The 17,957-nt window shown below is 49.1% G+C and overlaps 1 protein-coding gene across 4 annotated transcripts in view; it reads left to right on the top strand.

Annotated features, from left to right (window-relative positions):
• The window catches only part of ITGAL (integrin subunit alpha L), a 48,402-nt gene that overhangs the window by 28,169 nt on the left and 2,276 nt on the right, over positions 1-17,957 (top strand). For 2 of the 4 annotated variants that reach the window (XM_025275590.2, XM_044935679.2), the window contains 14 exons: positions 3,047-3,207; positions 3,297-3,448; positions 6,102-6,191; positions 9,132-9,188; positions 9,283-9,356; positions 9,877-10,018; positions 12,174-12,284; positions 12,689-12,768; positions 12,874-12,960; positions 14,479-14,554; positions 16,044-16,154; positions 16,403-16,459; positions 16,555-16,653; positions 17,297-17,392. In XM_025275590.2, the coding sequence (XP_025131375.2) occupies positions 3,047-3,207; positions 3,297-3,448; positions 6,102-6,191; positions 9,132-9,188; positions 9,283-9,356; positions 9,877-10,018; positions 12,174-12,284; positions 12,689-12,768; positions 12,874-12,960; positions 14,479-14,554; positions 16,044-16,154; positions 16,403-16,459; positions 16,555-16,653; positions 17,297-17,392 (1,393 nt within the window). The other 2 variants (XR_006548176.1, XM_044935678.1) reach the window with 2 other exon arrangements.

Here is a 17,957-nt window from a genome sequence, read left to right as displayed (position 1 = left end):
AACCCACTCCAGTATTCTTGCCTGGAAAATCCCATGGAAAGAGGAGCCTGGTGGGCTGCAGTCCATGGAGTCTCAAAGAATTGGACACAACTTAGCGGCTAAACAACAACAACTGTCTGACACTGAAACCTCCTACTGAAGCATGTGATGGCTTTCAGTTCAGTTCAGTTCAGTCGCTCAGTCGTGTCCGACTCTTTGTGACCCCATGAATCGCAGCACGCCAGGCCTCCCTGTCCATCACCAACTCCCGGAGTTCACTCAGACTCACGTCCATCGAGTCGGTGATGCCATCCAGCCATCTCATCCTCTGTCGTCCCCTTCTCCTCCTGCCCCCAATCCCTCCCAGCATCAGAGTCTTTTCCAATGAGTCAACTCTTCGCATGAGGTGGCCAAAGTACTGGAGTTTCAGCTTTAGCATCATTCCTTCCAAAGAAATCCCAGGGCTGATCTCCTTCAGAATGGACTGGTTGGATCTCTTTGCAGTCCAAGGGACTCTCAAGAGTCTTCTCCAACACCACAGTTCAAAAGCATCAATTCTTTGGCACTCAGCCTTCTTCACAGTCCAACTCTCACATCCATACATGACCACAGGAAAAACCATAGCCTTGACTAGACAGACCTTTGTTGGCAAAGTAATGTCTCTGCTTTTCAATATGCTATCTAGGTTGGTCATAACTTTCCTTCCAAGGAGTAAGCATCTTTTAATTTCATGGCTGCAGTCACCATCTGCAGTGATTTTGGAGCCCAAAAAAATAAAGTCTGACACTGTTTCCACTGTTTCCCCATCTATTTCCCATAAAGTGATGGGACCGGATGCCATGATCTTCGTTTTCTGAATGTTGAGCTTTAAGCCAACTTTTTCACTCTCCTCTTTCACTTTCATCAAGAGGCTTTTTAGTTCCTCTTCACTTTCTTCCATAAGGGTGGTGTTATCTACATATCTGAAGTTATTGATATTTCTTCCGGCAATCTTGATTCCAGCTTGTGTTTCTTCCAGTCCAGCATTTCTCATGATGTACTCTGCATATAAGTTAAATAAGCAGGGTGACAATATACAGCCTTGACGTACTCCTTTTCCTATTTGGAACCAGTCTGTTGTTCCCTGTCCAGTTCTAACTGTTGCTTCCTGACCTGCATACAAATTTCTCAAGAGGCAGATCAGGTGGTCTGGTATTCCCATCTCTTTCAGAATTTTCCACAGTTTATTGTGATCCACACAGTCAAAAGCTTTGGCATAGTCAATAAAGCAGAAATAGATGTTTTTCTGGAACTCTCTTGCTTTCTCCATGATCCAGCGGATGTTGGCAATTTGATCTCTGGTTCCTCTGCCTTTTCTTAAACCAGCTTGAACAACTGGAAGTTCACGGTTCACATATTGCTGAAGCCTGGCTTGGAGAATTTTGAGCATTACTTTACTAGCATGTGAAATGAGTGCAATTGTGCGGTAGTTTGAGCATTCTTTGGCATTGCCTTTCTTTGGGATTGGAATGAAAATTGACCTTTTCCAGTCCTGTGGCCACTGCTGAGTTTTCCAAATTTGCTGGCATATTGAGTGCAGCACTTTCACAGCATCATCTTTCAGGACTTGACATCGCTCAACTGGAATTCCATCACCTCCACTAGCTTTGTTCATAGTGATGCTTTCTAAGGCCCACTTGACTTCACATTCCAGGATGTCTGGCTCTAGGTGAGTGATCACACCATCGTGATTATCTGGGTTGTGAAGATCTTTTTTGTACAGTTCTTCTGTGTATTCTTCCCACCTCTTCTTATTATCTTCTGCTTCTGTTAGGTCCATACCATTTCTGTCCTTTATCGAGCCCAGCTTTGCATGAAATGTTCCCTTGGTATCTCTAATTTTCTTGAAAATTAGATAGCTTTAGAACCTGGTAATTTGGGTTCAAGTCAAAGACAGTTATTGACTTCTTGGGTCATCTTACCCCAGTCACTTAGCTTCTCAGGACCTCAAGGTTTTAGTCATCTTTGAAATGGTAATGGCATTTCCTGCCTGACGCATGTTTCAGAGTCACTGGAAGCCTCATGTAATGTCACCTAGTGAATGACGTCATGCTAAATACTTGATGCACCTACTGTCTTCAGTACTGAAACAGGCATGGACTGCAGGGTGTATGGGGTGGGGGGGAACGTATAATAAAAATGTAAAATAAATAGGTAACTACAATTGTGGTAAGTGCCACTAGGGCCATGAACAGGGTTCTGTGAGACAGAATAGCAGGGGAGAACTACAATAGGTTGGATGGCCAAGAAAGGCCTGTTTGAGGAGCTGGGACTTGAAAGATAAGAAAGAGCCAGGCTTGCAGAAATCTGGGATAGGAGCTATCTATGTCGAAAGCCCAGGAGGTGCCAAGGCTATAAGGCAGGCAAAAGAATAACATGTCAAGACTTTTCTGGTGGTCCAGTGGTTAAGAATCCAAGCTTCCACTTCAAGGGATACAGGTTTGATCCCTGGTTGGGGGACTAAGATCCCACATGCCTTGAGGCCACAATGTAAAAATAAATAAATAAGTTGGGCCAAGATATTTAAAAAATTACTGGAAAAAAAAACCTATGATGTGTATAAGGAACTGAAAGAGGGTCAGTGTGGTAGGTGGTAAAACTGGAGAGGCAGGTGGTATGACACAGACAGTGAAAAGTTTGGTTTTTACTCTGAATATCATGGGGCATCCTTGCAAGATTATTGGCATTGAAAGTAGTACAATATCTTAGTTCCCCCACCAGGGATCAAACCTGGGCCCTTGGCAGTGAAAGCTTGGCGCCCTAACCACTGAGGCACCAGGGATTTCCGTGACTTCTTTCTTTAGAAACTCACTCTTCTGTATGGAAAATAGGTTGGAAAGCTGGTAGGATGAATTATCATTATGGGGAGCCCTAATGAATGATCATTATTATTGTTGTTGCAAAGAGACAGTGACAATGAGGTCTGCAGTAGGGAAGGGAAATCCTCTGGATTCTGCTGGAGCCCCAGGTCTGATTGGGGGTGGCAGCTGAAGCCAAGGGAGAGTGTTGGTTGTTTCCTGCCCTGCAGCTCCCGGCCTGTGGTGGACATCATCACAAGCGTGTCCTTCTCCCCAGCTGAGATCCCAGTGCATGAAGTCGAGTGCTCCTATTCCACCAGCAACCAGAAGAAGGAAGGCGTTAACCTCACCGTCTGTTTCCAGGTCAAGTCTCTCATCTCCACCTTCCAAGGTCAGTGCTGTCCTCCGGGTGGCCCCCAATCCCAGCCCCTGGCCCCAGGATCCGCCACCACTCACCTCTTGCCTTTCCACCCTGCCCAGGGCACCTGGTTGCCAACCTCACTTACACTCTGCAGCTGGACGGCCATCGGACCCGAAGCCGGGGGTTGTTCCCAGGAGGGAAACACAAACTCAGCGGGAACACAGCTGTCACCCCTGTCAAGTCCTGCTTTATGTTCTGGTTCCACTTCCCGGTAAGGAACCAGCAAGGCTGCTTGGGGCAGGGGAGGGGTGGATGAGCTGACCTCAGCGGGAGGCAGCCCCGGTGCCAGGCTCAGCTCCATCATTGTCCAGCAAGGGTCACAGGTCACCTTGATCTCCCAGTCCTACCATTTCCTCTTTGTACCATAGTAGTAACCATACCTTCAGCATGTTATCTTAGAGTCCTTAATCCACGTCCACAGGCATTTTTAACATGACTACACTGTAAAATGCTTACCGTTTTCCCCATACTCTTTTCACATATTGTATATCAATGCTGCAGTCTAGCTTTCAGATTTATTGATTTGGGGGGGGAAGCCACACGGAGCAGCATGTGGGATCTTAGTTCCCCAATCAATCAGAAATCAAACTCTTACCCCCAGCATTGGAAGCTCAGAGTCTTAACCACTGGACTGCCAGAGAAATCCCCAGATTATTTTTAATGGCTACAGAATATGTAGTCCTATGGAATATTCAGGCATGGTGGAGTGTCACTATTTTCCAGGTATACATGGTCATTTATTATTAGCATCCATCCCCAAAAGAATTTTTTTAAGTTATTAGTTTAAATAACTGCTAAAATATCCAAATTCAGTTTGCTGACAACCATCCTGTGTGAAATAGGATTGATATTAAATTTTATCCTGGTCTCTTAAGTATTTCATAAGAGACTGAGTATAAAATTGGTGTGTAAGTTTGTTTTTAGTTTTTTACTAAGGGAAATTTTGGACATACAAAAGTAGAAAAAATAGTTCAATGAAATCCCAAATATCCATCTCCTGGTTTCAACAATTATCAGCTCACAATCTTACTTCATTCAGAGCTTGTCTGTCTCATACTGCAAATCCCCACCATAGAATTTAGACATTTTAAACAGAAATTAGCCAGAGAAGAGGCATTGCGACATCATGGAAAGACTTTAGGCTTGGAAATTGGAAGGGTCTGGGTTCACTCACTAGTTCTGGTCCTTAGGGAAACGTGTCACCTTTTTACACCTCATTTTCCTTGTGTATAATTTGAGGATAATGACACCTACCTCTTCAAGTTGGGGAAAATGTTACCTAAGTACAATCTGAATGTCTCCAAAGTGTCAGGGATTTCTTTGGAAGGACTGATGCTAAAGCTGAAACTCCAGTACTTTGGCCACCTCATGTGAAGAGTTGACTCATTGGAAAAGACTCTGATGCGGGGAGGGATTGGGGGCAAGAGGAGAAGGGGACGACAGAGGATGAGATGGCTGGATGGCATCACCGACTCGATGGACGTGAGTCTGAGTGAACTCCGGGAGTTGGTGATGGACAGGGAGGCCTGGCGTGCTGCGATTCATGGGGTCGCAAAGAGTCGGACACGACTGAGCGACTGAACTGACTGAACTGAAAGTGTCAGGCACTGGTATTAATAATAACATAAAAGACCAAGACTCTGGACTTCCCTCGTGGTCCAGTGGTTAAGTATCACCCTTGAAGGCATATACCCTGAAAGAGAAACATGTATCCCATTGTTCCTTGCAGCCCTATTTACAATAGCTAGAACATGGAAGCAGCCTAGATGCCCATCGACAGATGAATGGATAAAGAAGTTGTGGTACATATACACAATGGAATATTACTCAGCCACAAAAAGGAACACATGTCAGTTCTGATGAGGTGGATGAACCTAGAACCTATTATACAGAGTGAAGTGAGTCAGAAAGAGAAAGATAAATATCATATTCTAACACATATATAGAGAATCTAGAAAAATGGTACTGAAGAATTTATTTACAGGGCAGCAATGGAGAAACAGACGTAGAAAATAGACTTATGGACATGCGGAAAGGGGAGGAGAGGGTGAAATGTATGGAAAGAGTAACATGGAAACTTACACTACCGTATATAAAATATATTGCCAACAGGAATTTGCTGTATGGCTCAGGAAACTCAAACAGAGGCTCTGTATCAATCTAGAGGGGAGGGATGGGGGTGGGAGATGGGAGGGAGGTTCAAAAGGGAAGGGGATATATGTATACCTATGACTGATTCATGTTGAGGTTTGACAGAAAACAACACAATTCTGTAAAGCAATTATCATTCAATAAAAAATTTAAAAAATAATAATAGTAATAAAGTGCACAATTAAATAAATTAAAAAAAAGAATCCCCCTTGCAATGCAGGGGACGCAGATTCAATCCCTGGTCCAGGAGCTAAGATCCTACATGCCACAGCTAAAGATCCTGGGTGCTATGACTAAGACCCAAGGTGTCCAAATTAATTAATTTTTTAAAAAGACTAAGACCCACTCCTGTTCTCAAGGACCTAAGATATTCTGGTTATTCCAGAGTATTTTTTTTGTGTGCAAACTTTGATAGTTGTTGCCTAGATGAGTTTGACAAAGATCTGGGGGCTTCTGTTAGGACTCAGGGAGGAAAAGCACCGTGGTTGAGGGCTGATATCCGCCTTGGAATTGGGGCTGAAGGATGAACACTGCAGAAAAGCAAGTCAGGCATTTCACAAACACCTGATGTGTAGTAAACATATTCCCTTGGTAAGTTCTCAGACAACTAGCTGCTGGAATTCCATCATTTATAAAGTATGGACAAGGTGTGTCTTTCACTGGAAGTGTGGTGAAGGTTAAACTCGTGACAAGGGGTGTGTTCTTGTTCTCAGATATGCATTCAAGATCTCATCTCTCCCATCAACGTCTCCCTAAGTTACTCTCTCTGGGAGGAAGAAGGGACACCGAGGGACCCAAGGGCGGTAAGAACAGATGAGTTGAGGGAACTGATAATAAACAGGGGAGAATAGAAATTCAATTTGGCAGGATTGTATTGTATTGGATTCAAGCAGTAGAAATGAAATATGCAGGAAGGAGTCTATAGGAGTTTTGTACTTAAAAGACATTTGGAAAACTGGGGTTGGCAAGATGGGGACCAGAGTGAGGAGAGTCTCTAGGGGCTCTCAAGAGGAAGAAATAACAGATGGGCTGCCCAGGGCACCGCCCCTTCTGTGAATCTTCTCCCAGTCCCTCAGTGCATCAGCTTCAGACTTCATTAGGCTTCTCTTGCTCCGTTGTATCTGACTCTGCAGTGCTATGGACTGTATAACCTGCCAGGCTCTTCTGTCCATGGGATTTCCCAGGCCAGAATATTGAAGTGGGTTGCCATTTCCTCTTCCAGGGTCTCTTGCATTGGCAGGCAAGTTCTTTACCCCTGGGCCACCTGAGAAGTCCCATTAGGCTTCTAACAGGAGGCAAATTTCTGTGAGATGCAAATTCCAGGGAAAGAACACCAGAAGGCCTAGGATCATCCCTTATCTGTGGAAGAACAGGGCACCTTGATCAGCCTCAACGAAGGGTACTCCACTGAGGGCAGGTAGTTCCCGCAGAGCCTCACTGGGGTGCCCTTGTTATGGAAAAGAAGAGGAAAACCCTGTCTATCTTTGTCTACCTGATCACATGCTCCCTGCCCAGCCTGGTTTCCTCTTCTGAAATCCTTGACACTCAGCCACTGGTTTAGCTTCTGTTAGAAGGGAGCAGGGTCTGATGGAAGGAACCTGGGCCTGGAAGCCTGAAGATGAGGATTTTTATTTTTTTAAGGAATATTCTTGGTTGATTACAGACCCAGCCAAAGCTGTTTATTTTTTTTTATTTATGGCTGTGCTGGGTCTTTGCCACTGCACAGGCTTCGCTCCAATTGCAGCAAGTGGGGGCTACTCTCTAGCTGTGGTGCTCAGGCTTCTCTTTGCAGTAGCTTCTCTCGCTGCAGAGCATGGGCTCCAGGGCGCAGGCGTGGGCCTTAGCAGTTGTGGCTCCCAAGCTCTAGAGCACAGGCTCAATAGTTGTGGCTTAGTTGTTCCAAAGCCTGGGGGATCTTCCCGGACCAGGGACCGAACCCCTGTCTCCTGTACTGGCAGCAGATTCTTCAACACTGAGCCACCAACCAAGATCCTTGGATTTTTTTCCCCCTGGCACAAACAGGTTCTGTCTTAACTCCGGGACTGTCTGTTCTCTGAAGTGGGTCCCAGCATTGTGAGGCCCCTTCAGAGCTGGAGCATGGTGACTGCTAAGCATGGCGACTCTCTTGTGGTTTTTGCCAGTGCCCCACTCCCCAACCTGCCACGCACTCAGGATGTATAGGGACAACCAGCAGTTTCTCCCACAGGTACTAGTTAAAAAAAAAAAAAAGAGGCAAACTGTGTGGGGCGGCAACTCAGGGTTAAAAAGAGACCTGAGGTCACAGCTGTCAAAAAGGCTTCCTGGGGGAACTGTCACTGGTTCTGGATCTCCCAGAATGAGTGGACTTTGTGGGGAGGAGAGGCATGGTTTTAATTTTGGAGACAATGGGAAGGTGGGCTTAGCTTCTGTCAGGACAACTGAGCAAGACAGAGGCCCTTGATGCCCCTTTGGGGACTGACTGTAGTTTCTGGTGGGTGGTGGGAATAATTTGTGCGTGAATGTTGAGGGTAGGCGAAAGCACTCAGCACAGAATGCCAGGATCCCTGCCTTTAAGGAAGAGTCAAAGGCTGCTTGGCAGGTGGCTCAGAAGTCGAGGAAGCTGGAGTCTTCTTAGAACATACAGATGATCACCCATAAAATATTTCTGTGACCCCATTACCCTCCACTGCCTAATATGAATTGCAAGGCCAGAGGGAATCTGGACCCTGCATCTGGACACCTCCTGACAGGTGGCACCCCAGCTGGTCTGAGCACCTCTCTGCTCCTTACACCTTACACGGGCAGTCTCTCTTGCCTTGGTCTCGGTGTAAATTGTTCTCTCTTACTCTCTCTCCATCCTCTTCACCTGGCTCCCTCCTCCTCATCCTTTATAATATTTCAGTTGTGATGCCATCCCTTCAGGAAGCTTCCCTCATTTCCAAGCATGGGAGAGTCCCCTTCTAGACCCTCTAAACATATCCTGTACTTGTCCCACCCTCACGCTTGAGGGTGCCTGGCCCTTTCTCTCACCAGATTGGGAGGAAGGGCAGGGTGTCTGTTTTGTTCTCTGGTGTGGGGGGGTCTGGGGGCTTCCCAGGTGGCCAATGCAGGAGATGTAAGAGGCTCGGGTTTGATCCCTGGGTTGGGAAGATCCCTTGAAGGATGAAATAGCAACCCACTCCAGTATTCTTGCCTGGAGAATCCCATGGACAGAGGAGCTTGGAGGGCTTCAGTTCATAGGATCGCAGAGAGTCAGACAAGACTGAAGTGACTGAGCACGCATGCACGTGGGAGTCTGGTCCCAAGCAGAAATTCTAGAAACATTGAAAAAACTGGTCTTGATCTGATAAGAGCTGGAGAGCTATTCTAGAAGGGAAGTGGGACTCACAGAAAAGAACCACAGGAAGAGCTATTCCCCAGCAGAAGAGCCTAGATGCTGTGCAGCCAGGTGTTCCTGCAAGCAGAGAAGTTGGGCTGGGGGAAGCTAGGGGAGTGCATGGTCAAGGCCCAGATCTCCTGGCCAGGATGGGAAGTGGGCACATGTGCTGAGCCTCCCTCAAGGAGCTGCCTCCAGAGGAAGGTGGCACAGCGGCCTCGGGCTGAGTTGGGAGGTTGGGGCCCACACTGGGAAGGCTTTGGCTCCTGGGAGGGATGCAACCACACCCCCCACCCCAGCTGAGCCCCAGCTCTGAGCCGCTGCAGCTCTCCTCTATCAGTTCTGCTGCCTCAACCACCTTCCCTGTCTCCCACTCCTCCATGCTCAGCTGGACAGGGACATCCCGCCCATCCTGAAACCCTCACCACACTTGGAGACCAAGGAGGTAAGAGGGGCAGAGGGGCAGACAGAGAGGCGGGGGCCAGCCCTCCTGGGTGTGGAGACCTGAGCCTCCAGGTCCTTTCTTCTTGGCCTTTCAGATTCCTTTTGAGAAGAACTGCGGAGAGGACAAGAATTGTGAGGCAGACCTGAAGCTGGCCTTCTCCGACATGAGGTCTGTAAGGCTTCCCACCGCCTGGCCCTCCTGTTTCACCCAATGTTTTCCCGAGGCAGCTCTTGGTTATAGAAGGAACACAGGGTGGATTTCCCTGGTGGTCCAGTGGTTAAGAATCCGGGTTCAGTCCCTGGTCAGGGAGCTAAGATCTCTCATGCCTCAGGGCAACTAAGCCCGCATGCCACAACCAAGACCTGATGCAGCCAAAAATAAATAAATATATAAATATTTTTTAAAAGAAAAGAAGTAGTATTTGTATGAAGTGACGGTCAGAAGACCCCCATGGACACTGACTCTTATTTGTCATCTGGGCCTTAGATTCCTCCTCTGAGAAATGCTGGTTCGTTGCAGCCCTCCTATCAGGCATAGAGGAGATGGCAAAACTTAAAGCCTGTGCATAGGAGCATATTTTGCTATGTTTCTTTTTTCTGGCCTATCAGATCCCTCAGTTCTGAAAGCCTCCACCTCTGATCCTGTTTCTTTCATGGACTCCCATAACTTTGCCCTGATTTCCCCTCAGATCCAAAATCCTGCGTCTGACCCCCTCCGCCAGCCTCTCTGTGAGGCTGACACTGAGGAACACAGCAGAAGATGCTTACTGGGTCCAGGTCACCCTGAGCTTCCCCCAGGGACTCTCATTCCGCAAAGTGGAGATCCTCAAGGTGAGTGAGAGGGCAGGGCCTGCCCACAGACCAGGTTCCCGGCTAGTCCTGCAGCATCTGCTGCCTCCTGGAGCCCCAGGCGGCCAGGACAGCCTGAAGATGTGGGTGGAAGTCTTCAGACCACATCTGGGTTCTCAGCCTGATGGCCACCCATGAACTGTGAGACCTAAGATACAAGGTTCATGCTCTGTGAGCCTCAGATTTGTCAACAAGAGGTGAAGCTGGGGATGTCATGGGATTAGAGAGAAGGTCGCATGAGATAGAGAGTGTGACAGAGGCTTAAGGACCTGGGGACCAAAAAGTACACAGATTCCGGGAGATGGAGCCACCTTCCTCCTAAAGGTGACCAACGTGTTTTCGAGGAATGGCCTGGGTTTTTTTTTATTCCAGTTTTATTGAGATATAATTGACAGAAAGCACTGTATAAGTTGAAGGTGTACAACAAGAAAAAAGTACACTCACAGTTCATGCAACCATCCCCCCATCTATCTGAAAAAGTTTTCCATCATCTCAAAAAAAATTCTGTACCCACAAGCAATCATTCCCATTCCCCACTCTCTGCCACTGGTAACCTTTAATCTATTTTCTGTCTCAATGAATTGGCCATCTCTAGATATTTTGTATACTTTGAGTCATACAATATTTGTTCTTTTGTGTTTTATATCACTTAGCATAATGTTCTTCGCCTTTGCCTAATGTTTTTGAGGTTCATCCCTGGGATAGCGTATGAATTTCATTCCTGTTTAAGGCTAATATTTTATCACAAGGATATAGCACATTGTGCTGATCTGTTCATCTGTTGATGGACCCTTGAGTTATTCTTGTACAGCAACATTCACTGCTTCTTTTTGAAAATTGTTATTTATTTTTTTAATAGCTGCATTGGGTCTTTGTTGGTGCGCGCGGGTTTTTCTCTAGTTGCGGTGAGCAGGCACTCCTCTTCATGGCAGTGCGCAGGCTTCTCATTGCGGCGGCTTCTCTTGTTGCGGAGCACTGGCTCTAGGGCATGCGGGCTTCAGCAGATGTGGTGCATGGGCTTAGTTTCTCCTTCACATGTGGAATCTTCCTGGACCAGGGTTGGAACCCATGTCCCCTGCATTGGCAGGCAGGTTCTTAACCATTGGACCACTATGAAGTTCTGAGTGCTTCCTTAAGGGACACATTGTAGAGTGATTAAGAACTTGAGATCTGGAGTTAAACAGACCTGTGTTCAAGTTCCTACCTGATTCCTGTCAAGGTTACCTATTTATGAGACTGTGGGAAAGTCACTCGACTTGCCTGAACCCTTATTTCCTGTCTAACTTTCTTCCCAATCTAAGCTGAAATCTGTCCCTTCCAGACAGTCATGAAGATAAAGGGTTTTGTTCTGCTTAGCCCAGGATCAAGTACATTTTGGAAATGATTACTGAATGTGTGGATGTAGCAGCGTTTTAACTCTCCTGTGATTGTACCTCAATTCACTGAACCATTCCTCTCTTTGGCTTGTTGGATGGCTTCCAGTTTTTCCCTAGGAAAAATAGTATTGCAGTGAACATCTTTTTTAATATTCCCATGCCTTTATTTTTTTCCCCAAACTTTAAACTTTTTATTTTGTATTGGGGTATAGCCAATGAAAAACATTATGGTAGTTTCAGGTGAACAGTGAAGGGACTCAGTCATACATATATGAACATCTTTTTAAAACTTTATTTATTTGGCTGCACTGGATCTTCATTGCTGTGTGTGGACTTCCTCTAGTTGCGGCAAGCAGGGGCTACTCTCTAGTTGCGGTGCTCGGGGTTCTCATTGTAGTGACTTCTCTTGTTGGGGAGCCCAGGCTCTAGGGCGCACAGGCTTCAGGAGTTGAGACGTGGGTTCTAGAGCACCAGCTCGGTAGTTGCAGCGCACAGGCTTTGTTTGCCCCCCCGCAAGTGGGATCTTCCCGGACCAGGGATCGAACCCACGTCTCCAACATTGGCAGAAGGATTCTTAAATGCTGGACCATGAGCAAAATCATTACAGTGAACATCTTTATACTGAATTCCTGATTCTTTGGCCCCACTGTTCTCTACACGTGCCCTGGCAGGGAGGAGGTGGGCCCTGAGAGGTTAGTGGCCTTTGGGGAACTCTTAGCTTTGCCCACTAAAAAGCTCCTTCTCTCGCGTCTCACCCCCAGCCCCACAGCCATGTACCTGTGGGCTGCGAGGAGCTCCCTGAGGAGGCCATACTGCACAGCAGAGCCCTCTCCTGCAATGTGAGCTCTCCCATCTTCGGAGAAGACAGCATGGTGAGTGCCTCCAGCCCCCAGGAGCCCAGCGGCCAGGGGCTGTAAGCTCAGGAGGGGAGGGAGGGAGCTCCTGGCTCTGAGGGAGGGGAAGGTGATGGACAAGGCCAGGTGTACCCCACCCCCTACCCCCAAGAGAGTGTGTGCAGAGGTGTCCTGTGTAGTGTTCGAGAAGCTGGACTTTGGAATCGGAGAAACCCAGGGTTGGGTCATACGTACTGTGACCGCACACACACGACTTAATCACTCGGAACCTAGGTATCCTCATCTCCACAGTGGGGATGAAGTACCCAGCCCAGGGAGGTTCCTATAACTATGGCAGTGGGCCCATGGGGCTGTGAGGGGCCAAGGCAGCCCCCTGAGGCCCAGGCCCCCTCCTTCTTCATACCCCTCTCCTCTCCTGCCAGGTTGATATCCAAGTGATGTTTAATACGCTGCAGAAAGGCTCCTGGGGGGATTTTATCAAGCTGCAAGCCAATGTGAGCTGGTGAGCAGATCCCCACCTGCGTCTCCACCCGCCCTTGGCCTCAGACTGTCTCACGGTCCTGGCCAAGCCGTCTCCTAACACTGCCTTCTATCCTGCCCCCTGCAGCGACAATGAGGACTCAAGCCTCCTGGAGGACAACTCGGCCACCACCAGCATCCCCGTCATGTACCCCATCAACGTCCTCACCAAGGAGTGAGTCCTGAGCGGCCACCCCGCCTTCTCCTCCCGCCTCCGCCTCCCCACCCACGGCCCCAGCTTCCTCCCAGGGCTGCCCCTCCTCCCACCCCCTAGAGGCCCAGGGGTGATAAGAACTGATTCCAGCCACAACCCCAGCAGATTTCAGTACTCAGTAGAGCGAAGGCCCTTGGAGAGTTCTGAGTCTGAGTCAGATGGAAACTTACTAAACTGGTGTCTGTTACCTTCTGCACCAGCTGCAATGCACAGCTGGGGACTTTCCCGGGAGCTTTCAGTACCTCGTGGGGCAGCCATTTGCCTTTGTCCCATTTACTTATGAACCATGAGGCCCAGAGAAGGGAGGAACTTGCCCAGAGTGGACAACTACGAAGTACTGACCCCAGGATCTGAACTTGAGTCTGTCTGACTTCAAACCCCAGCCAAGCTCTTTACTACTTCCAGCTGTGCTAGATTCCCTCTTCCCCGGGGCCAGCAGAGCTAGAAGAGATAGAAAAGTTTTCACCATGACCCTTGCCCACTGAGACTTTATGGTCAGGTAGGAGAGCCCAAACTCATGTACACGCAGAGGAAATGAGTTTCAGAATGTTGTGGTAGGAAGGACCCGTAGGGCTCACTTGTTGGATTTTCTCGTTTACCAAAAGGGGAGGAGGCCAGAAAAGGGAAGTGGCATTTTTAAGTCTGAATGAGATAAGGACGAGGATGGTGTCTGATCCGGAGTCCCTGGTGCTTTTGAATATAAACGCCACACACAATAATGTTGTCTGAGGCGTGATATGGAATCAGAGTCAGGAAAGATGATGTGGACTGGAGGAGACTTGGAAGGAAGGGTTGGTGGGGAACAGGGGCTTGAACTGGGGTCTGGAGGATGGGGGTGGAAGTGATTCAGATCTGGGCCAGGAAGGAAGGCATCCGTGGTTATCAGAGAGACAAGTGGAGGGGGCAACACGGAGGCAGCAAACAGTGGGGCCGATCCGGGGAGCAAGGAGTGGGCAGGCCCAGAGGCGGCAGGTGTGAGCGGGGAGCAGTCAGCAGGCAGACCAGGACACAAGCAGGTCTGGCTGTGGGGGAACACTGGACCTAACTCGTTGTGGGCACCAGGGAACCACTGATGGATTCAAAGGAAATGCATGACAAGATTAGGAAGCTCATTAGAAGGATGGAGTGGGGAGTGGTCCAGAGGCTGGTGTAGTTCTCTAGGAGATGAGCAGTGGGGTCCAGAGGACAACGGAGGCCCCAGCGAGGTGGCGTCTAGTGGGGAGAACACATTTCCAAAGGCCACCCCTCTGTGATCCTGCCCTGGTCCCCCACTGCAGGACTCTGAGTAAGACCGACCCCTTCCGTGAGCCCGAATTTCCAAAGGGCAACAGCAGAGCAGTGTTGGGATGATGTGAGACCGAGCCTGCACCATTTCTAGAACAGTGGCTGGCAACTCCAAGGCTTCCCCTGCCCGGGGCCCCCCGCGTGACTGGTTTGCTGTCTTCTCCATCGTCTCCAGCTGCTCCTCTCTCTCCACAGCCAGGAAAACTCCACGCTGTATATCAGTTTCACCCCCAAGAGTTCCAAGATCCACCATGTCAAGCACATTTACCAGGTATGAACCTCAATGTGAAAGAGTCCTTAGAAGTGCCAGGCGCAGCCCCATCCCAAGAACTAAGTATGCAGCAGAGACCAACTAGATCCTGTCCCTAAAGGACCCCAGCCCTCCACCTTCTGTGATCCTTTCCTGAAATGCTCCCGGTGGCAGCATACTCATCAGCTCCTTTCCACCCCTGGATAAATTGTTTCTGGAATCACAGAACTCTAGAACGCAAGTACTCTAAGAAAGAACCTAGTTTTTTGAGTTTTGTTTTTATATTTAAAAATGTTTTTTGATGTGGACCATTTTTAGTCTTTATTGAACTTGTGACTATATGGCTTCTATTTTTTGTTTTGGCTTTTTGGCCCTGAGGCATGTGGGATCTTAACTCCCTGACTTGGGATCAACCCGCACCCCTTACACTGGAAGGCGAAGTCTTAACCACTGAACCACCAGGGAAGTCACTGATTTGTGGTTTTTGTATTTATTTTACTGAAGTATGATTGATATGTGCTTCCCAGGCGGCACTAGTGGTAAAGAACCCACCTGCCAATACAGAAGACATAAGAGATGCAGGTTAGATCCCTGGGTTGGGAAGATCCCCTAGAGGAGGGCATGGCAACCCACTCCAGTATTCTCACCTGGAGAATCCCATGGACAGAGGAGCCTGGCAGCCTACGGTCCATAGGGTCGCAAAACTTAGTGCGCACTCGTGCATAATTGATTTCCAATGTTGTATTGCTTTTTTGGTTTTTTGAAATAGAAAATTACCATTTATTTTAAGATTCAATTATGTAGACATTTGATCTGCTAATTGTGTTCTCAGGTACGGAATCCAATTCATGTCTTTCAGAGAGAACCTAGGTTTTTGTTTGTTTGATTGTATTTGTTTTTGCCTCAAGGCACTGCTTGCAAAATCTCAGTTCCCCAACCAGGGATTGAACTTGGGCCACAGCAGTGAAAGCCTGGAATCCTAAACACTAAGCCCCCTGTGAGCTCCCAGGAAATGTTTCTTAAATCAATCCAGTGCACTTGCCAAAATGTCTTTGCCAACCTGCATTGTGCAAATAATTTTTGCATCCGTCCTTGTTAAATGTCCTTCCTCTTTCACTCATTCAGAAAATAACTCTTGCGAGGCTGGTTATATGCTGAGTACTATGTCATGGCTATACGAAGTGCACGTGAAATGATCCCCGGCAGCTGCCCTCACACAGCACACAGCACACACACAAGCAGATGGTTTACTATCTTGCTGGGGAACAAAAGTGCTGTGGGGGAGTCAGCCAGACCTTCAGGGATGATGTCTGAGCAGTATCTTGCAGGATGGGCAAGGGTAGGCCATATGGAGGAAGCAGAGAAGAACCCAAGCTGTAACGGTGTGAATGACCATGGCCCGCTGCCTAATGAAGAGGGGGGTCCTTGGGCCCCAGCCAAGGAGGATTGGATCTGGGGTGACAGTTGGGGTGGCATTCAGGGCTCTGCAGCCCCTTGTCCTCTGTACCAGGTGAGGATCCAGCCTTCTAACTATGACAACATGCCCCCACTGGAGGCCTTGGTTAGGGTACCACGGGTGCACAGCGAGGGGCTCATCACCCACACGTGGAGCATACAGATGGTGAGTCAGCCCAGAGGAGGGAAGGGCATCCAGGTCTGTGAGGGGGAGCTCCTGAGGGGGAATGAAGGGTGACAGATGGGTAGAGATGGTAGTGAGACTGATTGAACCTGCCAAGAACCAAGGAGGGGAGAACTGGGAGACAAGGTGGTATCTGAGAGGTGAGGAGGAATGATGGATGGGTCTGGGCTCAAGGGGCCAGCATCCTCTCAGCTCTGGACTAACTGAAGACCCTGACTCCTCCTTCCCAGGAGCCTCCAGTCAACTGCAGCCCCAGAAATCTGGAGAGTCCATCTGAAGTGGCTGAGGTACTGGCCGTGACCTCAGCAACTGAGGCAGGGGCTGGGCAGGGGGTAGGTGGGAAGAGACCTCCCTGACCCTCTGCATTCCTTCTTCTTGTCAGTCTTGCTCGTTTGGAACCGAGTTCCGCTGCCCAATCGACTTCAGGCAAGAGATCCTTGTCCAAGTGAACGGGACGGTGGAGTTGAGGGGGACGATCAAGGTAGCAAGCACCCGCTGGCCACAGACCCCAAATGGTTGGGGGGGTTGGGCTCAAGAGGTGAGGGTGGGTTCTCCCAGCAGACCTGCCTTTTTTTTGTTCTGTCTTGAGGAAATGTCCCTGACATTTACACAGTTGCAGATGAAATAGGACCAACATTTGTTTAAAATTTGCAGGACTGTTTTCATGGGCCGACCGATGGTTCTTAGGGCTTCCCTGGTGGTTCAAACAGTAAAGAATCTGCCTGCAATGCAGGAGACCTGGGATCCATCCCTGGGTCGGGAAGATCCCCTGGAGGAGGGCATGGCAACCCACTCCATTATTCTCACCTGGAGAATTCCATGGACAGAGGAGCCTGGCGGGCTACAGTCCATGGGGTCTCAAAGAGTCAGGCACGACTGAGTGACTATCCCTCACTCACTCACGGATGGTTCTTACAAGTTCTTTGTAGGAAAAACCTCCTTCCCACAGTAACGAGCAGCACGTTAGGACACTCCAGGAGAGTGGAGTAGAGACAGCGTGCCCACCAGGACCCTTCCACTGCCTCTGCCCCTTGAGTTGCACTGGGGGGCAGAAGTCAGGGGGTCCTAAGTCCTCCTTCCCTCTGGCCTGATGGCTGCCCCTCCTGCACCCCTGCCTCCCACAGGCCTCCTCCATGTTGAGCCTCTGTAGCTCCCTCTCCATCTCCTTCAACAGCAGCAAGCACTTTCACCTCTATGGCAGGAACGCCTCCATGGCCCAGGTATCTCTGCCTCCTCAGAAGACCTGGGAACAGGGGAGAGCTGAGGGGTGGGAGGAGCCCCAGGGCAGAGCTAGGGAGCGGAAGCTGCGAGTGTGGGAAGCCATGGAGGAGAAGGTTGGGGCTTTAATGCTGTAAGAAGCTCCTCTCAGCCAGAGCCACGGGCCTTGGCACAGCTCCCCACCACCGCTGGTGGGCAGACAGACCAACCACAACGCCAGGATGAGTTTGACGGCAGCTCAGCCAAGGGGCCGCTACCCTGCAGGCGGGGCACAATGGGAAGGTGCTCTGGGCAGAGAGAGTAGCACGTGCAGGGCCCAGCTTTGAGAGAGCGGGCGAGGTGGGTTTAACAGCAGGAAGCTCAGGGACTTCGCTGGCAGTCCAGTGGTTAAGACTCCACGCAGCCGATGCAGGGGGTGTGGGTTCGACCCCGGGTCTGGGAGCTGAAGAGTCCACAGGCTGTGATGCATGGCCAAAAAAAGGAAAAAAATAAAAATAAGTAAGAGCAGAGAGCTCAGAGCAGAAGGGAAGGGATAGCTGAAAAAGTAAATAGAAGCCAGATTCCGGA

This window comes from Bubalus bubalis, chromosome 24, assembly GCF_019923935.1.
Source record: "Bubalus bubalis isolate 160015118507 breed Murrah chromosome 24, NDDB_SH_1, whole genome shotgun sequence".
In the NCBI taxonomy this organism is placed as follows: Eukaryota; Metazoa; Chordata; class Mammalia; order Artiodactyla; family Bovidae; genus Bubalus; species Bubalus bubalis.
This window is presented reverse-complemented; position numbering and strand designations above follow the sequence as displayed.